The sequence below is a fragment of the Pseudophryne corroboree genome, chromosome 5 (assembly GCF_028390025.1).
Source record: "Pseudophryne corroboree isolate aPseCor3 chromosome 5, aPseCor3.hap2, whole genome shotgun sequence".
NCBI classification, from domain to species: domain Eukaryota; kingdom Metazoa; phylum Chordata; class Amphibia; order Anura; family Myobatrachidae; genus Pseudophryne; species Pseudophryne corroboree.
In genome coordinates, this window is record NC_086448.1 from 349,926,793 (window position 1) to 349,950,636 (window position 23,844).

At 46.8% G+C, this 23,844-nt stretch overlaps 1 protein-coding gene across 3 annotated transcripts in view; it reads left to right on the forward strand.

Annotated features, from left to right (window-relative positions):
* The window catches only part of DDC (dopa decarboxylase), a 255,892-nt gene that overhangs the window by 10,291 nt on the left and 221,757 nt on the right, over positions 1-23,844 (forward strand). Inside the window, exon 2 of one of the 3 annotated variants that reach the window (XM_063922623.1) lies at positions 19,090-19,329. In XM_063922623.1, the coding sequence (XP_063778693.1) occupies positions 19,129-19,329 (201 nt within the window). In that variant the 5' untranslated portion in view covers positions 19,090-19,128. Of the gene's footprint in view, positions 1-19,089; positions 19,330-22,813; positions 22,994-23,844 lie in introns of those variants that run through there. The other 2 variants (XM_063922624.1, XM_063922625.1) reach the window with 2 other exon arrangements.

Below are 23,844 nucleotides of genomic sequence, written 5' to 3' on the forward strand. Positions count from 1 at the left end.
ATGCTGGGGACTCCGTAAGGACCATGGGGAATAGCGGCTCCGCAGGAGACTGGGCACAACTAAGAAAGATTTAGGACTACCTGGTGTGCACTGGCTCCTCCCTCTATGCCCCTCCTCCAGACCTCAGTTAGGAAACTGTGCCCGGAAGAGCTGACACAATAAGGAAAGGATTTGGAATCCCGGGTAAGACTCATACCAGCCACACCAATCACACCGTACAACTCGTGATACTATACCCAGTGAACAGTATGAATAACAACTGAGCCTCTCAAACAGATGGCTCAACAATAACCCTTTAGTTAGGCAATAACTATATACAAGTATTGCAGGCAATCCGCACTTGGGATGGGCGCCCAGCATCCACTACGGACTACGAGAAATAGAATTACCGGTGAGTAAATTCTTATTTTCTCTGACGTCCTAGTGGATGCTGGGGACTCCGTAAGGACCATGGGGATTATACCAAAGCTCCCAAACGGGCGGGAGAGTGCGGATGACTCTGCAGCACCGAATGAGCAAACTCAATGTCCTCCTTAGCCAGGGTATCAAACTTGTAGAATTTAGCAAATGTGTTTGAACCCGACCAAGTAGCAGCTCGGCAAAGTTGTAAAGCCGAGACCCCTCGGGCAGCCGCCCAAGAAGAGCCCACTTTCCTCGTTGAATGGGCTTTTACAGATTTAGGATGCGGCAGTCCAGCCGCAGAATGTGCAAGTTGAATCGTACTACAGATCCAGTGAGCAATAGACTGCTTTGAAGCAGGAGCACCCAGCTTGTTGGGCGCATACAGGATAAATAGCGAGTCAGTTTTCCTGACTCCAGCCGTCCTGGAAACATAGATTTTCAGGGCCCTGACTACGTCCAGCAACTTGGAATCCTCCAAGTCCTTAGTAGCCGCAGGCACCACAATAGGTTGGTTCAAATGAAAAGCTGATACCACCTTAGGAAGAAATTGGGGACGAGTCCTCAATTCCGCCCTATCCATAAGGAAAATCTGATAAGGGCTTTTTCATGACAAAGCCGCCAATTCTGACACACGCCAGGCCGAAGCCAAGGCCAACAGCATGACCACTTTCCACGTGAGATATTTTAGTTCCACGGTTTTAAGTGGCTCAAACCAATGTGACTTAAGGAAATCCAACACCACGTTGAGATCCCAAGGTGCCACTGGAGGCACAAAAGGGGGCTGAATATGCAGCACTCCTTTAACAAACGTCTGAACTTCAGGCAGTGAAGCCAGTTCTTATTGGAAGAAAATCGACAGAGCCGAAATCTGGACCTTAATGGAACCTAATTTGAGGCCCATAGTCACCCCTGACTGTAGGAAGTGCAGAAATCGACCCAGCTGAAATTCCTCCGTTGGGGCCCTTCTGGCCTCACACCACGCAACATATTTTCGCCATATGCGGTGATAATGGTTTGCGGTCACCTCCTTCCTAGCTTTAATCAGCGTAGGGATGACTTCCTCCGGAATGCCCTTTTCCTTCAGGATCCGGCGTTCAACCGCCATGCCGTCAAACGCAGTCGCGGTAAGTCTTGGAACAGACAGGGTCCCTGCTGCAGCAGGTCCTGTCTGAGCGGCAGAGGCCATGGTTCCTCTGATATCATTTCTTGAAGTTCTGGGTACCAAGCTCTTCTTGGCCAATCCGGAACAATGATTATAGTTCTTACTCTTCTCCTTCTTATTATCCTCAGTACCTTGGGTATGAGAGGAAGAGGAGGGAACACATAAACCGACTGGTACAGCCACGGTGTCACTAAAGCGTCCACAGCTATCGCCTGAGGGTCCCTTGACCTGGCGCAATATCTTTTTAGCTTTTTGTTGAGGCGGGACGCCATCATGTCCACCTGTGGCCTTTCCCACCGGTGTACAACCATTTGGAAGACTTCTGGATGAAGTCCCCACTCTCCCGGGTGGAGGTCGTGTCTGCTGAGAAAGTCTGCTTCCCAGTTGTCCACTCCGGGAATGAACACTGCTGACAGTGCTAACACATGATTTTCCGCCCATCGGAGAATCCTTGTGGCTTCTGCCATCGCCATCCTGCTTCTTGTGCCGCCCTGTCGGTTTACATGGGCGACCGCCGTGATGTTGTCTGACTGGATCAGCACCGGCTGGTGTTGAAGCAGGGGTCTTGCCTGACTTAGGGCATTGTAAATGGCCCTTAGTTCCAGAATATTTATGTGTAGGGAAGTCTCCTGACTCGACCATTGTCCCTGGAAGTTTCTTCCCTGTGTGACTGCCCCCCAACCTCGAAGGCTGGCATCCGTGGTCACCAGGATCCAGTCCTGTATGCCGAATCTGCGGCCCTCTAGAAGATGAGCACTCTGCAGCCACCACAGCAGCGACACCCTGGCCCTTGGAGACAGGGTTATCAGCCGATGCATCTGAAGATGCGATCCGGACCACTTGTCCAACAGATCCCACTGAAAGATCCTTGCATGGAACCTTCCGAATGGAATTGCTTCGTAAGAAGCCACCATCTTTCCCAGGACTCGCGTGCAGTGGTGCACCGACACCTGTTTTGGTTTTAGGAGGTCTCTGACTAGAGATGACAACTCCTTGGCCTTCTTCTCCGGGAGAAACACTTTTTTCTGTTCTGTGTCCAGAACCATCCCCAGGAACAGTAGACGCGTTGTAGGAACCAGCTGCGACTTTGGAATATTCAGGATCCAGCCGTGCTGTTGTAGCACTTCCCAAGCTAGTGCTACTCCGATCAACAACTGTTCCCTGGACCTCGCCTTTATAAGGAGATCGTCCAAGTACGGGATAATTAAAACTCCCTTTTTCCGAAGGAGTATCATCATTTCGGCCATTACCTTGGTAAATACCCTCGGTGCCATGGACAGACCAAACGGCAACGTCTGGAATTGGTAATGACAGTCCTGTACCACAAATCTGAGGTACTCCTGGTGAGGAGGGTAAATGGGGACATGCAGGTAAGCATCATTGATGTCCAGTGATACCATGTAATCCCCCTCGTCCAGGCTTGCAATCATCGCCCTGAGCGATTCCATCTTGAACTTGAACCTTCTTATATAAGTGTTCAAGGATTTTAAATTTAAAATGGGTCTCACCGAACCGTCCGGTTTCGGTACCACAAACATTGTGGAATAGTAACCCCGTCCTTGTTGAAGGAGGGGTACCTTGATTATCACCTGCTGAGAATACAGCTTGTGAATCGCCTCCAGCACTGCCTCCCTGTCCGGGGAGCTGTCGGCAAGGCAGATTTGAGGAAACAGCGAGGGGGAGACCTCTCGAATTCCAGCTTGTACCCCTGAGATACTACTTGTAGAATCCAGGGATCCACCCGTGAGCGAGCCCACTGGTCGCTGAAGTTCTTGAGACGGGCCCCCACCGTACCTGGCTCCGCCTGTGGAGCCCCAGCGTCATGCGGTGGACTTAGAGGAAACGGGGGAGGACTTTTGTTCCTGGGAACTGGCTGTATGTTGCAGCTTTTTCCCTCTACCTCTGCCTCTGGGCAGAAAGGACGCGCCTCTAACCCGCTTGCCTTTCTGGGGCCGAAAGGACTGTACCTGATAATACGGTGCTTTCTTTGGCTGTGAGGGAACATGGGGTAAAAATGCTGACTTCCCGAAACGAGGTCCGAGAGACCATCCCCAAACAACTCCTCACCCTTGTGAGGCAAAACTTCCATGTGCCTTTTAGAATCTGTATCCCCTGTCCACTGCCGAGTCCACAATCCTCTCCTGGCAGAAATGGACATTGCGTTTATTTTAGATGCCAGCCGGCAAATATCCCTCTGTGCATCTCTCATGTATAAGACAGCGTCTTTAATATGCTCTACGGTTAGCAATATAGTGTCCCTGTCTAGGGTATCAATGTTTTCCGACAGTGAATCTGACCACGCAGCTGCAGCACTGCACATCCATGCTGAAGCAATAGCCGGTCTCAGTATAATTCCTGAGTGTGTATATACAGACTTCAGGATAGCCTCCTGCTTTCTATCCGCAGGCTCCTTTAGGGCGGCCGTGTCCGGAGATGGTAGTGCCACCTTTTTTGACAGACGTGTGAGCGCTTTATCCACCCTAGGGGATGTCTCCCAACGTGACCTGTCCTCTGGCGGGAAAGGGTACGCCATTAGTAACTTTTTAGAAATTACCAGTTTCTTATCGGGGGAAGCCCACGCTTCTTCACACACTTCATTTAATTCATCAGATGGGGGAAAAACCACTGGTAGCTTTTTCTCCCCAAACATAATACCCTTTTTTGTGGTACCTGGGGTAATATCAGAAATGTGCAACACATTTTTCATTGCCGTAATCATATAACGAGTGGCTCTATTGGAATGTACACTAGTCTCATCGTCGTCGACACTGGAGTCAGTATCCGTGTCGACATGTGTCTGCCATCTGAGGTAGTGGGCGTTTTAGAGCCCCTGATGGCTTTTGAGACGCCTGGGCAGGCACGGGCTGAGAAGCCGGCTGTCCCACATCTGCTATGTCGTCAAACCTTTTATGTAAGGAGTTGACACTGTCGCGTAATTCCTTCCACATGTCCATCCATTCAGGTGTCGACCCCGCAGGGGGTGACATCACATTTATCGGCACCTGCTCCGCCTCCACATAAGCCTCCTCATCAAACATGTCGACACAGCCGTACCGACACACCGCACACACACAGGGAATGCTCTGACTGAGGACAGGACCCCACAAAGTCCTTTGGGGAGACAGAGAGAGAGTATGCCAGCACACACCAGAGCGCTATATAATGCAGGGATACACACTATACACAGTGATTTTTTCCCTATAGCTGCTATAATACACAGTTTGCGCCTAAATTTAGTGCCCCCCCTCTCTTTTTTACCCTATTGAGCCTGGAAACTGCAGGGGAGAGCCTTGGGAGCGTCCTTCCAGCGGAGCTGTGAGAGGAAATGGCGCCAGTGTGCTGAGGGAGATAGCCCCGCCCCCTACTCGGCGGACTTCTCACGCTTTTTTCAGGATATTTTTGGCAGGGGATTTTACACATATATAGTCTTACTGACTATATTATGTGTTTTTTTGCCAAGCTAAGGTACTCTTATTGCAGCCCAGGGCGCCCCCCCCCAGCGCCCTGCACCCATCAGTGACCGGAGTGTGTGGTGTGCATGGGGAGCAATGGCGCACAGCTGCAGTGCTGTGCGCTACCTTAATGAAGACCGGAGTCTTCAGCTGCCGATTTCCTGGACGTTCTTCTTGCTTCTGGCTCTGCAAGGGGGACGGCGGCGCGGCTCCGGGACCGGACGACCGAGGCTGGGCCTGTGTTCGATCCCTCTGGAGCTAATGGTGTCCAGTAGCCTAAGAAGCCCAAGCTGGCTGCAAGCAGGTAGGTTCGCTTCTTCTCCCCTCAGTCCCTCGTAGCAGTGAGTCTGTTGCCAGCAGATCTCACTGAAAATAAAAAACCTAAATATACTTTCTTTTCTAAGAGCTCAGGAGAGCCCCTAGTGTGCAACCAGCTCGGCCGGGCACAAAATTCTAACTGAGGTCTGGAGGAGGGGCATAGAGGGAGGAGCCAGTGCACACCAGGTAGTCCTAAATCTTTCTTAGTTGTGCCCAGTCTCCTGCGGAGCCGCTATTCCCCATGGTCCTTACGGAGTCCCCAGCATCCACTAGGACGTCAGAGAAAAGTTAACACAAAAATAAAATGTATAAACACTCCCAGCACCACACTGTAGGGCATTCAGTTTACATTGTTATTAATAATATTATTATCCTTTATTTATATGGCACCACAAGGGTTCCGCAGCACCTAACAAAGGGGGCTATTCAGGTTGGATTGCAGATTCTGCTAAAAAGCAGACTCTGCTATCCTTGTTTCTCTATCGTCCTAAGTGGATGCTGGGGTTCCTGAAAGGACCATGGGGAATAGCGGCTCCGCAGGAGACAGGGCACAAAAAAGTAAAGCTTTTACCAGATCAGGTGGTGTGCACTGGCTCCTCCCCCTATGACCCTCCTCCAGACTCCAGTTAGATTTTGTGCCCGAACGAGAAGGGTGCAATCTAGGTGGCTCTCCTAAAGAGCTGCTTAGAGAAAGTTTAGCTTAGGTTTTTTACTTTACAGTGAGTCCTGCTGGCAACAGGATCACTGCAACGAGGGACTTAGGGGAGAAGTAGTGAACTCACCTGCGTGCAGAGTGGATTTGCTGCTTGGCTACTGGACACTAGCTCCAGAGGGACGATCACAGGTACAGCCTGGATGGTCACCGGAGCCGCGCCGCCGGCCCCCTTGCAGACGCTGAAGAGAGAAGAGGTCCAAAATCGGCGGCTGAAGACTCCTGAGTCTTCATAAAGGTAGCGCAAGCTGTGCGCCATTTTCCTCTCAGCACACTTCACACAACAGTCACTGAGGGTGCAGAGCGCTGGGGGGGGCGCTCTGAGAGGCAAATAAAAACCTTATTAGAGGCAAAAAATACCTCACATATAGCCCACAGAGGCTATATGGAGATATTTAACCCCTGCCTAACTTCAAAAATAGCGGGAGACGAGCCCGCCGTAAAAGGGGCGGGGCCTATCTCCTCAGCACACAGCGCCATTTTCTCTCACAGAAAAGCTGGAGAGAAGGCTCCCAGGCTCTCCCCTGCACTGCACTACAGAAACAGGGTTAAAACAGAGAGGGGGGGCACTGATTTTGGCGATATTGTATATATATAAAAGATGCTATAAGGGAGAAACACTTATATAAGGTTGTCCCTATATAATTATAGCGTTTTTGGTGTGTGCTGGCAGACTCTCCCTCTGTCTCCCCAAAGGGCTAGTGGGTCCTGTCCTCTGTCAGAGCATTCCCGGTGTGTGTGCTGTGTGTCGGCACGTGTGTGTCGACATGTATGAGGACGATGTTGGTGAGGAGGCGGAGAAATTGCCTGTAATGGTGATGTCACTCTCTAGGGAGTCGACACCGGAATGGATGGCTTATTTAGAGAATTACGTGAGAATGTCAACACGCTGCAACGTCGGTTGACGACATGAGACGGCCGACAATCTATTAGGACCGGTCCAGGCGTCTCAGAAACACCGTCAGGGGTTTTAAAAACGCCCATTTACCTCAGTCGGTCGACACAGACACAGACACGGACACTGAATACAGTGTCGACGGTGAATAAACAAACGTATTTCTCATTAGGGCCACACGTTAAGGGCAATGAAGGAGGTGTTACGTGTTTCTGATACTACAAGTACCACAAGAAAGGGTATTATGTGGGAGTGGAAAAAACTACCTGTAGTTTTTCCTGAATCAGATAAAATAAAATGAAGTGTGTGATGATGCGTAGGGTTACCCCGATAGCAAATATTGGCGTTATACCCTTTCCCGCCAGAAATTAGGGTACGTTGGGAAACACCCCTTAGGGTGATAAGGCGCTCACACGCTTATCAAGTGGCGTTACCGTCTCCAGATACGGCCGCCCTCAAGGAGCCAGCTGATAGGAAGCTGGAAAAATATCCTAAAAAGTGGAAAAATATCCTAAAAAGTATATACACACATACGGTGGTTATACTGCGACCAGCGATCGCCATCAGCCTGGAGATGCAGTGCTGGGTTGGCTTGGTCGGATTCCCTGACTGAAAATATTTTATTCATGTAGAGCATTTAATAGGATGCATTCTATATATATGTATGTGAGATGCACAGAGGGATATTTGCTCTCTGGCATCAAGATAAGTGCGTTGTCCATATCTCCCAGAAGATGTCAGGGACACGACAGTGGTCAGGTGATACAGATCCCATACGGCAGATGGAAGTATTGCTGTATAAAGGGAAGGAGTTATTTGGGGGTCGGTCCATCGGACCTGGGGACCACAGCAACAGCTGGGAAATCCAACCTTTTTTACCCCAAGTTACATCTCAGCTAAAAAAGACACCGTCTTTTCAGCCTCAATCTTTCCTTTCCCATGAGGGCATGCAGGCAAAAGGCCAGTCATATCTGCCCAGACATAGAGGTAAGGGAAGTAGACTGCAGCAGGCAGCCCTTTCCCAGGAAAAGAAGCCCTCCACCGCGTCTGCCAAGTCCTCAGCATGACGCTGGGGCCGTGCAAGCGGACTCAAGGTGGGGGGGTAGTCTCAAGAGTCTCAGGGCGCAGTGGGATCACTCGCAAGTTGACCCCTAGATCGTACGAGTATTATCCCAGGGGTAAAGATTGGAGAGTCGAGAACATCTTCTCCTCGCAGGTTCCTGAAGTCTGCTTTACCAACGGCTCCCTCCGACAGGGAGGCAGCATTGGAAACAATTCACAAGCTGTATATCCAGCAGGTGATAATCAAAGTACCCCTCCTACGACAAGGAAAAGGGTATTATTTTTCCACACTATATTGTGGTACTGAAGCAGACGGCTTGGTGACACATAGTCTAAATCTAAAATGTTTTGAACACTTACATAAAAGGTTCAAATCGAGATAAAGTCACTCAGAGCAGTGATAGCGAACCGGAAAAAAGGGGACTATATGGTGTCCCTGGACATCAAGGATTACCTCCATGTCCAAATTTTGTCCTTCTCATCAAGGGTACCTCTGGTTCGTGGTACAGAACTGTCAATATCAGTTTCAGACGATGCCGTTTGAATTATCCACGGCACCCCGGGCCTTTTTACCAAGGTAATGGCCGAAAAGATGTTTCTTCAAAGAAAAAAGGCATCTAAATTATCCCTTACTTGCACGGACCTAAAAAGGGCAAGTTCCAGAGAACAGTTGGAGGTCGGAAGAGCACTATCTAAAGTAGTTCTTCGACGGCACGACTGGATTCTAAATATTCCAAGAATCGCAGCTGTTTTCCGACGATACGTCTGCTGTTCCTAGGGATGATTCTGGACACGGTTCAGAAAAAGGTTTTTCTTCCCGAGGAAAAAGCCAAGGAGTTATCCGACCTGTCAGGAACCTCCTAAAACCAGGAAAGGTGTCTGTACATCAATGCACAAGAGTCCTGGGAAAAATGGTGGCTTTTTACGAAGCAATTCCATTCGGCAGATTCCATGCAAGAATTTTCCAAAGGGATCTGTTGGACAAATGGTCAGGGTCGCATCCTCAGATGCACCTGCGAATACCCTGTCGCCAAGGACAAGGGTATATCTTCTGTGGTGGTTGCAAAAGGCTCATCTATTGGAGGGCCGCAGATTCGGCATACAGGATTTGATCCTGGTGACCTCGGACGCCAGCCTGAGAGGTTGGGGAGCAGTCACACAAGGAAGAAACTTCCAGGGGGTATGGACGAACCTGGAAAAGTCTCTTCACATAAACATTCTGGTACTAAGAGCAATCTAAAATGCTCTAAGCCAGGCGGAACCACTCCTGCAAGGAAAACCGGTGTTGATTCAGTCGGACAACATCACGGCGGTCGCCCATGTAAACAGACAGGGCGGCACAAGAAGCAGGAGTGCAATGGCAGAAGCTGCCAAGATTCTTCGCTGGGCGGAGAATCACGTAATAGCACTGTCAGCAGTGTTCTTCCCGGGCGTGGACAACTGGAAGCAGACTTCCTCAGCAGACACGATATTCACCCGGGAGAGGGGGGGTCTTCATCCAGAAGTCTTCCACATGCTAATAAACTGTGGGAAAGACCAATGGTAGACATGATGGCGTCTCGCCTCAACAAGAAACTGGACAAGTATTGCGCCAGGTCAAGAGATCCACAGGCAATAGCTGTGGACGCACTGGTAACACCTTGGGTGTACAAATCAGTATATGTGTTTCCTCCTCTGCCTCTCATACCAAAGGTATTGAAGATTATACGGTGAGGAGGAGTAAGAACAATACTAGTGGCTCCGGATTGGCCAAGAAGGACTTGGTACCCGGAACTTCAAGAGTTGGTCACGGACGACCCGTGCCCTCTACTTCTGAGAAGGGACCTGCTACAACAGGGTCCCTGTCTCTTTCAAGACTTACCGCGGCTGCGTTTGACGGCATGGCGGTTGAACGCCAGATCCTAAAAGGGAAAGGCATTCCAGAAGAAGTCATTCCTACCTTGATTAAGGCAAGGAAGGAAGTCACCGCGAAACATTATCACCGCATTTGGCGAAAATATGTCGCGTGGTGCGAGGATCGGAGTGTTCCGACGGAGGAATTTCAACTGGGTCGTTTCCTACATTTCCTACAATCAGGATTGTCTATGGGTCTCAAATTGAGATCTATTAAGGTTCAAATTTCGGCCCTGTCAATATTCTTCCAAAAAGAATTGGCCTCAGTTCCTGAGGTACAGACTTTTGTTAAAGGAGTACTGCATATACAGCCTCCTGTGGTGCCTCCGGTGGCACCCGTGGGATCTAAATGTAGTTTTAGATTTCCTCAAATCCCATTGGTTTGAACCATTGAAAAAGGTGGATTTTAAATATCTCACATGGAAAGTGACTATGTTACTGGCCCTGGCTTCCGCCAGGAGAGTATCTAAATTGGCGGCTTTATCTTATAAAAGCCCTTATCTAATCTTCCATTCGGATAGGGCAGAACTGAGGACTCGTCCGCATTTTCTCCCTAAGGTGGTATCAGCGTTTCACCTGAACCAACCTATTGTGGTGCCTGCGGCCACTGGCGACTTGGAGGACTCCAAGTTGTTGGACGTTGTCAGAGCCTTAAAAATATACATTTCAAGGACGGCTGAAGTCAGAAAATCTGACTCGCTGTTGATACTATATGCACCCAACAAGTTGGGTGCCCCTGCTTCTAAGCAGACGATTGCTCGTTGGATTTGTAACACAATTCAACTTGCTCATTCTGTGGCAGGCCTGCCACAGCCTAAATCTGTTAAGGCCCATTCCACAAGGAAGGTGGGCTCATCTTGGGCGGCTGCCCGAGGGGTCTCGGCATTACAATTCTGTCGAGCAGCTACGTGGTCGGGGGAAAACACGTTTGTAAAATTCTACAAATTTGATACCCTGGCAAAAGAGGACTTGGAATTCTCTCATTCGGTGCTGCAGAGTCATCCGCACTCTCCCGCCCGTTTGGGAGCTTTGGTATAATCCCCATGGTCCTTTCAGGAACCCCAGCATCCACTTAGGACGATAGAGAAAATAAGAATTTACTTACCGATAATTCTATTTCTCGGAGTCCGTAGTGGATGCTGGGCGCCCATCCCAAGTGCGGATTATCTGCAATACTGTACATAGTTATTGTTAACAAATTCGGGTTATATTGTTAAGGAGCCATCTTTAAGAGGCTCTTTCTGTTATCATACTGTTAACTGGGTTTAGATCACAAGTTGTACGGTGTGATTGGTGTGGCTGGTATGAGTCTTACCCGGGATTCAAATTGCCTCCCTTATTGTGTACGCTCGTCCGGGCACAGTACCTAACTGGAGTCTGGAGGAGGGTCATAGGGGGAGGAGCCAGTGCACACCACCTGATCTGGTAAAAGCTTTACTTTTTTGTGCCCTGTCTCCTGCGGAGCCGCTATTCCCCATGGTCCTTTCAGGAACCCCAGCATCCACTACGGACTCCGAGAAATAGAATTATCGGTAAGTAAATTCTTATTTTTCACATGCTGGGGGCCGCCCATCACAGGGCAAGGCCACCCAGCATGCTGACCAGGCCACCCAGTGGCTGCAACTGCAATTTAATTGCAGTCCAAGCAACTGTGGATTACCTCCTGCCACTGCATCCCGGCTGTGAAGGCATGGAATTTCACACGCAGCCACCCCGAAAAAACGCAGCTGACCCGCCTCCATTTTCCCCGCACCACGCCCACAATGGTCCATCGCCACCCCCATCCTCCCCCAGCGAACACCTCTATCTGTCAATCAGGTAATGCCATTTGCAGCCAATGCGATGCTATGGCAGTGAAGCCCCCCAACGGTTATGTTGTAGTCATCCTGAATAACGGCAGGACAGTCCCAGCAATCAGTGTACTGCAGACATGCCTGGCATCCAATTCCATACTCCAAAGAGGTCCTTGAATCAGGTTCCCCTGCACACATCTGTCCTCTTATCTAGACTAAAATGAAAAAATATGAAAAATGACCTCTTTTGTTCTGTGACAGCACATGGTGTCTATTTAGCAACTGCAATAATGCTGATTTCTTGTAGCCATTTATACTTTGCATATATAATGCTCCAGGAAGAGTAGACAATCATGAGAGTGCAGCTGATGTTTAGCAAAAATCACAACCACATCCTAGGCTGTGATACTGATGTCCAACCAGTGGTGCCGAGAGAGGGGGGGGGGGGGGGGGGGGAGGGTACAAATTACCCGGGCCAGGTCCGATGGAGGGGCCCAGTGAGGGTCCAGTAGGGGCCCAGGTCCCCTCTCCCTTATCTGACAGCAGCAGCTGCAGCTCTTCTCCTCAGCCCAGCACACGCTGCTGTGTACTGGGCTGCAGTGTGGCCATGGTGGTGCTTAAAATACTATTTTTTTCAGTATTTTTTCTAAGGGTACATGACCGCACCTACTGTGATAAGGCCACGCCCTTTAAAAGTACCTGGGCCCAGCTCAGCTCTCGACTGCCCCGTGTCCAACCCATGTAGGATAGCAAACTACAATTGTTGACAATTGTTTTGATTTATGGCTGCTGAGTCTGATTATTGCACAGTGTGTACACTGCATCCAGGGCCAATTATTGTTTTAAAACCTGTTGGATCTCCTCATCTGATCTGGCCTGCAGCACAATGTTTTTCGGTCCCGATAAATAATGAACTTCCTTCTGTTGAAACTATCATGGCTAGAGAAACACATTATGGGCACGTCGAACTAAAGTGCTCAGTCATTATATCAATTACTGTCTTCTGCTGCAACTGCCGAGTGTCCCTCTGAAGCATTAAAGAATCGCCTGACACAGTAACCTGATTCAAGGGTCTGACCGGTACACTGAGGCGGAGAAACAAACTAAATTAGCTAATACTTTGGGCTACACTGTCAGGACACGGCAGACAGAACTTTCATCCATCTAGAGCTCCCCATTGCTAAGGGTTATGCTGCAGCACAGATAACCTCCCCCCATACACAAGCTAGTATATCCACATGTTAGTGCCACTTTATTCAGTGTGAGCTCAGACATTTCGGAGCCAGGGGCGTAGAGTGGACGGCCAGGCTCTGGTAAATTAGGGTCATGGCATAATTGCAGAAGGTGTGGCCACACCCCTAAAAAAAACTAGTAAAAATATAATAAGGTGTGGCGAAATGCGCAGGTGGGCAAAATCCCCCCCTCCCTACATGTGCTGGCTTCTGGGGACAGAGAAGCTGCTCACAGGCGAGGAAGGTGTGTGTGTGTTGGGGGTGGGTGGTAGGAACCCAGTACCAAACCCCTTCCCCTCTCTGTGCCTCTGATCCTCTCAGTAGCAGCGGGTTCATTACAGTTTACACAACACTGCTCGGGCAGTACAATGGTGTAATGGTTAGCATTACTGCCTCACAGAACTGAGGTCATGGGTTCAATTCCCACCATGGCCTTAACTGTGCGTAGTTTGTATATTCTCCCCGTACTTGCGTGGGTTTCCTCCGGGTATTCCGGTTTCCTCCCACAATCCAAAAATATACTGGTAGGTTAATTGGCTCCCAACAATATTAACCCTAGTGTGAATGTGTGTGCGTGTACATGTGATAGGGAATATAGATTGTAAGCTCCACTGGGGCAGGGACTGATGTGAATTGGCAAATATTCTCTGTAATATTCTACAGTACTAGTCAAAAGTTTGGACACACCTTCTCATTCAATTGATGTGTCCAAACTTTTGACTGGTACTGTATATGTGCGCAATATAAATAACTGGTAGTAATAATAATAATAATAATAATAATAATAATAATAATAATAGCTGTTGGCCATCTGTCTCATTTAAGGCCACCACAAATTGTATAGGCTGGTCAATATAACCTTAATCACTGTACAGCCTTTGCACAGAGGCTGACTGCTAGTACTGGGATGTTTTATGTCCCCATTGCAATATAGACTATTGGGCCAATGTTTGTTCTGGATTAGACAGTATAAACAAATGGTGCTAGTACTGTCCTAATTATATTGTTTTAATACATTTTCTAATTGATATTTATAGCATTTTGAGTCTCTATTGTTTGCATCAAGAAATACTGTATATTTTTTTGTTTGTATCAAGTTTCAAATAAGAAACATTTTAACGCCCCAGGAGGCGTTGTCTACTCTTTTTATCTGCAAGCTGTGACTTTTTGCCTAAAGTAGGTAGTCAGCAGACTTTTTACAATTTTTTTCTGACAATAAGGGCCTAATTCAAGGTTGGTTACAAAAACTACAATTTTCCTCTAATGGGCAAAACCATGTGCAATGCAGGTGGGGCAGATATAACATGTGCAGAGAGAGTTAGAGTTGGGTGGGTTATTTTGCTTCTGTGCAGGGTAAATGCTGGCTGCTTTATTTGTACACTGCAATTTAAATTTCAGTGTGAACACACTCCACCCAAATCTACTCTCTCTGTACATGTTACATCTGCCCCCCCCCCCCCCCCCCCCCCCCCCCCTGCAGTGCACATGGTTTTGCTCATTAGAGGAAAATGTTGTTTTGCAATCAATCTTGAATTAGGCTCTTATTTTTTATTTGGAATCAAAAGGACCCTTTTGTATTTTCTTTCCCTAGCACATTTTGAGGTGTGTACATGATCTATTTAACATAGGGCCTGATTCATGTTTGTAAGTGAAGCAAAAAAAAAAAAAAGCAACTGGGGAAAACTACAATATGCTGCACTACAGGTGGGGAAGAGAGAGTTACTGGAGATTTGTTTGGGACATGTTCAAGCTGAATTATAAATTGCAGTGTAAAAATAAAGTTGTCTAACATTTGTGGGCTACATACAAAAGCAGCCAGTATTGAGTGCCCTCCTATCATGTGTGGGAGGTCAGTGGCGCACCCAGGGGGGGTTTCCGAGTACCCAGAAACCCCCCTCCACTAAAAAAAAAAAAAATTGTTTTTTTTTTTTTTTAGCTGCATGAGTATTATTAATGACTGTCTAGCGTCCTCTGCAGCCTGCTGTCTTCCTGGTGGCACTTGCAAGTACAATAAAAGTCTACTTTATTTTAATTATAGTACATATATATCCATGTGCATACATATATACACATGTATATACATACATACATACATATAAACACACACACACAGATATGATATATATATATACATGTGTATATATATGTGTACTGTATGTGTGTGTACATATATATATATATGTATGCATGTTTAATATGCTATGTATATGTATATATGTATGTGTGTGTGTATGTATATATATATATATATATATATATATGTGTGTAGATATATGTATGTATATATATATATATATATATATATATATAAATACACACACACACACACAGACACACTAGTTTTACGGACCAAGCATATACTGGGTCACCTCAGTCCCCACCCCCGTGATTGGCTCCGCCCAGTTCTGGAAACCCCCCCATGCAAATCCTGCGTTTGCCACTGGAGGTGGGGCCACATGACAACACACAAAACAGGCTCTACAGGCATGACAGCCTACCAGGAATCTTTCTGGTGAGCCCTATGGCCAATCCACCCCTGTCAACACACATATGGCGACATGGTTCTCTTTATGAGGGGGGGGGGTCATGTTTTTGGACTTTTTCCTTCCTTGCCTATCCATGTCACAAATCACAGTGTTTAGTAACCTTGTTGTGAGCGAAGCAAAACAACGTGCCCAATGCAGATGAGAAACTGTCCACACTAATCTAAAAAAGGCAAAATAAAATGGACATTGTCTGACATTTCATATGTCGCCCTTTTGTCCATGTTTTTTATTTATTACCATTTTCTTTTATAGCGCAGCAAATTCCGTTGCCCTTTGCAATTGGACACAATGATAAAACAAAACTGGGTAATAAACAGTCATAGAGGTAGGATGGCCCTGCTCGCAAGCTTACAATAAATAGGGAAATAGGCATTGATACACAAGGAAAGGCACTATCTATTGCATATTTGTCCACCGTATTGCAAAGGTTATAGGTGGGTGGCATGATATCACATCACAGCAATGATGAACCATGGAAAAAACCTTTTTTTATCAGGCGCTAATATCAAATGCTATAAAAAACCCTTTTGGATAAAATAACAAACAGCTGCAAAAAGTTAATGACCTGGGGTTAGCAGGTCAATCAAATTGCACTGGGCCACCCAAGTGCAATTAACCACAAAACTCCAATTGTTAGAAACTTTTGCGCTAGATTATAAATTACAGACTCCTATTGAATTAAAAATATTTAATAATATATGAATAATCACAAATCATAAAACAAGACCGGTCTTAGTAGTTTAAACATCTAAGATGACAAGTATATATACTTTCCAATAAAAGGAGGTGGACTTAAGCATATTCTGTGCACAGAGGTGTAAAAACTAGCTTTATAGCTAAATGACTTGATTTACAAAGTCAAAAAAATATAGATCAAGTGTAGCTGCTGGTAGAACCCGTATAATAGATGTTTCCAATAGACAGTCACTTTGTATCAAAGTTCCTTTGAATGTAATAATCCAACATAGGTCAGTAAAATGAAATGAGAGCCATTTTCAACCGGAATCTTACGTGAGGTGTGAGCAAGTAGTATCAGCAGGAGTACATCCCGACGTCCACCACACTGGCTTCTAGCTGCGGGGAAAACGGCACCTGCACTGGCGCCTGCTACAACCTGTCCTGCTCGGTCTGAATGCTCCACAGGTCTCCACCTCTACGTGCCGTTTGCGGGCACCGGTGAGCGGCTCCTCTCCACTCAATAATAAACAACCAGCAGATGAATGCTGCGGCCGGTATGTACTACGGGTCTAACTCCAGCTGGGGTCCAACAGTTCAGCTTCTGACCCGTTTCGCTCCTCCCACAGGGGCTTCCTCAAAGAACCTTTGTAAATTAAGTCATTTAGCTATAAAGCTAGTTTTTACACCTCTGTGCACAGAATATGCTTAAGTCCACCTCCAATGATGAACCATGGTCAGAAAGAAAGGAAAGTGAAGAAAGAGAAAATATGTGGAGGATATGTGCGGACTGTACAGTGGGGATATAATCGAATAGGAAAGCTTATGAAGGTTGAGTGAGCGGTTCTGGAATGTGATAAGCTAGCCCTGAAGAGGTGAGTTTTCAGGGAACGTTTGAAGGTTTGGAGACTAGGGGAGAGTCTTATTGCGCGTGGTAGGGCATTCCACAGAGTGGGTGCAGCCCGAAGGAAGTCCTGCAATCGTGCATGGGAGCAAGTAATGAGTGTGGATGAGAGACATAGATCTTGTGAAGAGCAGAGAGGTCGGTTTGGGAGATATTTTGAGATGAGCGAAGAGATGTACATTGGTGTAGTATGGTTAATGGCCTTATGTGTAAGTAAAAGTATTTTAAATTGAATACGGTAGAATACAGGTAACCAATGGAGGGACTGACAGAGTGGATCTGCAGACGATGAACGTCTAGCAAGGAAGATTAGCCTCGCAGCTGCATTCAGAATGGATTGTACTGGTGAGAGTCTCTATTTGGTAAGACCAGTTAGGAGACTATTGCAATAATCAATGCGGGAGATAATGAGAGCATGGGTTAGAGTTTTAGCAGTGTCTTGTGTAAGGTATGGTCGTATTTTGGATATGTTTTTTAGATGCATGTAACATGATTTTGAGACAGATTGAATGTGGGGAGCAAAGGACAGTTCTGAGTCACGTATGACACCTAGGCAGCGAGCTTGTGGGGTAGGATTGATTGTTGAGTTCTCAACAATGATAGAGATATCAGGTTGGTAACTATTATTCTATTGGTAATACTATTATATTGGTAACTACTAAAGGTCAACATGACCTTTTGTTCATGTTGACCTTGTGCCTGTCGACCATATGGGGTTTACCTAATGACTGTAGACCTACTGTATGTAGATCTAGTATAACACACACGCTCTTTTTCCCTCTGTGCTTGTGTTTTATCTCTTCATCAGCATTTATATCTGGCTCTATCTTCCCCTTGTGAAGGTTGTGGACTCCATTGCAGGGCCGTAACTAGTGGTGTACATGCAGTGCCGTGTTCCAGGTCACAGGGCCCTAGGGACAGCACTGGCATTGTCGCAGCCTGTAGCATTGCTGTAGAGCTGGCCAAAGCATCCCGGGGACGCCGGTAGACACCCGATAAGTGGTGTAATGTATCGCATCATGTATTGATGCATAGTACATCCCACCATAAGAGTAGTAAAGACTCTAAACTAACTGGTGGCAAGATTCACATTCACAGTACACACAGGGTGGGATGTAGCAACAGGTAAAATGTGGTAAAATCTGACATTTAAAGGCTTATCACAATACATGTGGCTCCCCATATGTACAGTATAACAAAGGGCCAGCAAGCCCCAGAAGATTCTATGGGTATTAATGATGTCCTCATGCATAAAGATCTGGAGAGCATAACTTTCGGGAGCTTGTGCCCGCTAGCCAACATTATCTCACCCACAGAGAGAGAGGTATCAAATTATGGAGAGAGATAAAGTGGACAAGTTGACCACAGCAACCAGTCAGCTTGTAACTGTAATTTCTTAGACAATGATAGATAAATGATAGCTAGAAGTTGTAACTGTAGGGGAGAAAGGATGTATCAAACCTTTTAAAAAGGACAGATGGAGATGTTGCCCATAGCAACCAATCAATTTCTAGCTGTCATTTTATAGCATGTACTCGATTAATGATAGGTACAGTATAAGCTTACTGGTTGCTATGGGAAACTTCTCCACTTGTCCTACCTGCATCCCTGTCTCTTCCATTGCTGCTGCTGACTGAGCTCTGACTACAATGCACTTCCTGGTCACATGACACATCCAAGTGTACATCAGTGCACAAGGCCTGCCCCCACAGTCAGAGGCATGCCTCTATAAGCTCCATTTCTGTGTACCTTTACTGCCTGTGGTGTGGATCGCCCTCAGCTCTGCAAAGCTCTGTTGCTGCCGCATCTCTCGTCTCCCTGCAGCTCCAGGGAGCTCCACAAGCTGGTGAGTGTTAGCTATAAAAAGGATTTCAATAAACAAAGAAGAGGTTTATGTTACAAATATCTTCTTTGTAATATTCTAATCATTTTTATATAAATCTCAGGAGTTTGACAGTGAGTATGACAGGGGAGGCTCTGAAACCCTATAAATAACAGGATAAGTAATAGGAAAATGACTATGTTATGTATTTTATCCTGTAGGTCTGACATACACCTATTGTACTTAAAGACTACACTAACATGAACTCTGAAGAATTCAGGAAGAAAGGGAAGGATATGGTGGACTATATCGCTGATTACCTGGAAAATATTGAATCAAGGCAGGTTTTTCCTGATGTGGAGCCTGGATATTTAAGACCACTGATCCCAGATTCTGCTCCAGAGGAAGGAGAGACATATGAAAATATAATAAAAGATGTTGAAAGAGTTATCATGCCAGGGGTAAGTAAAACATTGGAAAAGAACCCATGTGTGCCTTTAAGTACATGCTAGGATAAGTTAATGGTTTAAAACTGTCAGGGCTGAGCTATTCTGATGGAGAAACTGAGATAGCACGTGTTTAATTCCTTATGCAAATGACCACAAACATTTGCATAACAAATGCTGTAAATGCTGTTTATTTATTCATCATTAACAATTCTACCATAATGGTCATTTACAAAAGTTTAGAGATTTATATGAGGAAAATTCAGATTTTTAAACCGTATTCCTATAATTTGCTGCTGTCCAAAACTTGCTGCCTGACACTACGACCTGACACACATCCCCTCTGGGGCCCACCTCCCCTGCAGCCAAGGGTACTGTATTACTTCTTGGGGGAATCCAGCTGCAACACCTCTCCATACAGCCCCCTGCCCCTCCACCCCACCTTGCCTTCAGCCAAAGACGACATCTTCTGTGTGATATTTTTGGTACATGGCACATGCACAGGAGATTTATCAAAGCTTGGAGAGAGATAAAGTACCAATCAAGCAGCTCTGATTTTTCCAAACACAGCCTGTAAATTGATAGGTAGGAACTGATTGGTAAGTACTTTCTTTCTGTCCACTTTATCTCTCTCCCATCCCCTCAGAGTCTTTACTAACATGCAGGGTTGCTGTTAGGGAGCAGAGCCATACCTAGGCGGAGAGGCGGGCCCACCATACATCTGTTGGACCGGCTTCAGTGCTTTCAGGATTTGCATTCCACTGCAGAATTTAAACCATAAGCTGTCATGTGATCGGGTAGCGGGCACTTCCAGGTGCTGTTAGGCAGGAGCAGCGATGACCATATACCCGAGAAGTGCTGGCTGCCGCTGTGTGCTCAGCCTGGCGCTTCCCTGCCATCATCACTCCGCTGACCCAGCACGACCTTTGCTCCGCTCCTATCCAGCAGGGCAGCAGCAGCAGCAGGTGACTGGCTATTGCTGTTACTACAACTAGCAGCAGCGGTCGACAATCATCACTCCACTCTCAGCCACAAGGACAAACTACAGCTCATTAATTTCAATACACCACTCAAATCCACTTTGAAGTAATGAACAGAACAAGCTAGTTCATGATGAATATACATATTTTTTGGGCAAATAAACATGTTTTGTACTGATCCACATTGTTTACAAATCTGATACAAATTTGATCTCCTTAAAAAAATTTCTTATCAAAGTTTCCATCCTAAGCTGCGATCACAGCAGTGCAAATGAGGGGCATTCTGTCAGTCAATTTTCAGCTCCAATTTCAGCCTATTTGTAGCAACTGCCAAAGGTGATTTTGTTTGTTATTTGCATATCTCAAGCATACCTGTTCAGATTATCTCAAAGGAGTTTAAATGGACTGTAATCAGGACTCTGTGGTGACCAAACCTTGTTCTTCAGAACCTGTTGTCGTTTTGACAGGGGCCCTCATTCCGAGTTGTTCGCTCGCAAGCTGCTTTTAGCAGCTTTGCACACGCTAAGCCGCCGCCTGCTGGGAGTGAATCTTAGCAAAGTAAAATTGCGAACGAAAGATTCTCAAAATTGCGATTACACACCTCTTAGCAGTTTCTGAGTAGCTTCAAACTTACTCGGCATCTGCGATCAGTTCAGTGCTTGTCGTTCCTGGTTTGACGTCACAAACACACCCAGCGTTCGCCCAGACACTCCCCCGTTTCTCCAGCCACTCCCGCGTTTTTCCCAGAAACTGTAGCGTTTTTTCGCACACACCCATAAAACGGCCTGTTTCCGCCCAGAAACACCCACTTCCTGTCAATCACATTACGATCACCAGAACGAAGAAAAAACCGTGAGTAAAATTCCTAACTGCATAGCAAATTTACTTGGCGCAGTCGCACTGCGGACATTGCGCATGCGCATTCGCGACTAATCGCTCCGTTGCAAAAAAAAAATAACGAGCGAACAACTCGGAATGACCCCCAGGATACGGGCAGTCAAAATCCTGACGCTGGACTCCCGACACTGCTTAGAATCCCGACAATGCTCGGAATATGCATTTGAATTATACATAGGTTACCTTATATTGCACAGGACTAAGGCACTCATTCCGAGTTGATCGCACCAAGCAACTTTTTGCTGCTGGTGCGATCAACTAATCTCCGCCTATGGGGGAGTGTATTTTAGCATAGCAGGGCTGCGAACGCTTGTGTAGCCCTGCTAAAAAAAGTTTCACACAGAACAAGACCAGGGTCAGACCTACTTACCCTATGCGACGGATCCAACGATGATGGTCACGGCTTTGACGTCAGACATCCGCCCTCCAAACGCCTGGACACGCCTGCGTTTGTCTTACCACTCCCCGAAAACGGCTTCAAACGGTCAGTTGACGCCCTGGAATGCCTTCCTGCTATCAATCTTCTTGCAGTCGCCGCTGCGACCCCTTTCTTCGCTGTCAGCGCCGTTTCAGGCAATGACGCGCATGCGCATTCCAGACCTGATCGCACTGCTGCAAAGAAGTGCAGCGTGCGATCGGGTTGGAATGAGGGCCAATGATGCATTTTCTACAGTGCATTGTTGTTATTATCTAGTACATTATCATGCATGCACTGGCAGAGTTTACTATATATATATTTATCAAGGGGCCCAGCCCATGCACTCTCTAATGGTTAGGCAAACCAATGTGGCGGCTGACCACACCCCCTCTGGATTGATCATCTGCACATCAGGGAGAGAGAGGAGTGACTGCTTCTGCAGGCGCCTCTTTCCCCAGCGCAGCACACAGCAGCGTGCGTGCTGGGCTAGGGAGAGGGGCTGCTGCTGCAGAAGTCACTGCTCTCTACCTGCTCCTACTGCCGCTGCCTACAATGGGGAAAGGGGGGGGAGTGGGACCCGGGCTCCCCCAGGACCCTCTAGCAGGCCTGGGCCTGGGAAATCAGTCCTGTTTGGAACACACTCTGATTAATTTGTTCTCCTGTTTTGTGGTCACTAGAGGTTGCCAAGGTTATGGGCGATCACGTAAACGGTTATTTAAAGTGTAACTCTTCAGGGTACACTACATGGAACCAAGCGAAACCTCCAGATAAGCAATTTCATACAAAACTATCCCATGCCTTTCTCAAAGCAACTATGGCAGGTTGATAACTCCTTCCTGGGAGCCATTTACGAGACCACTTTACACTTTTTCACAAGTATTCACAGTATCACAATACAAGGCGAACACTGGATTTCTTCCAATGTGTATACGATGACAAATCTGTTTCAAACAGCATTGGGCATGTATCGAATATCACTACTGTGGCACCCAGTCAGAGCTGCCATGGATGTGTTATGGATTTTTGTGGCTTGTCACCACTACAAAACGTAGCCTGGCTGAACTCTTTGTGGCATGCAGTAGGTAAAGGGTTAAAGACATATGCATCTGGCACAGGGACAATACTGGCTCAGCGAGTCACATAGGAGGGAGTGGCATGCGCTGGGTCAGTTACCTGCCACGTTCAAAAAAAGGCCGTTGGTGTGTTAAGGCGGCCATCTTAAGTTAACGACTAGCATTGAGCAGAGAAGGATGTAAAGGCTGAGGGGGTCCACTGAGTCCCTAAACAGTCCTAAGAGGCGGCACTGAGAGTGACTGAAGGTGGGTCACTGGACCGTAACAGTTTTAAAGAGAGTGCAGGGAGGAGATTGCCAGGGGAGTTCCATGTGAGTAACTGCAGCAGAAGTGAGGGATGGCCCAGTATTCAGAGTGCTGGGATCTACAGCATCAAAGAGGGAGATAACAAAGAGGTTTTTGTTGTTACAGATGTGCGCTGTTAAAAACAAAGATTTGCAGCAGAAAAACACATAAAGGAATGTTCATCCAACGCTCCAAGAATTGGAAAATAGTAAAGTAAAAATATGTGTTTCAGTATGCGCTTCCCTGTTTAAACATGTACCAAATACAGTACACCATAGTGATGGCTGAGAATTTTTACGTGAGTACACACAACATGCACCACATCGAAAAAATAAATAAAATACGGAGCTTGTTTCAATTTCAATCTGAACAATCCGACCCCTCTTTCAAGTGGCTCATTGATGTAAATAGGAGCACCTTGCGTTCAGCGAATAATGGATCTGAAACAATAACACGTGCCTTCCTCACAGATGCTTGTTACAGCAGTAGTGGGAGAAGCACAAAGATGACAGTGATAGTGCAGTAGTCTAGACAAAACAAGACCATTTAATACAAGTTGCACTTACAAAACAAATCGCATCAACACATTCCCATTGGCAAACACAGGAACATTGATGCACACATCTCACGGAGTCCCACAGGTGTTCAATGTGGTATCATCAGCAGCTACAGTTCCGGAATCTGCAGTCACCCCTCCAAAGCGATCGTGCAGCGCCACCTAATGTCCACATCAATGGGAAGTCCCAACGACCACACTTAACGCGTTTCGGATCTCACCGAATCTTTCATCAGAAGTGTGGTAAGTGTCCCTCAGTCCTCCTTTTAAGACTCTTTGATAAGTCTAATGTGTAACAGCTGTGTGCAGAGTTCCATTTCC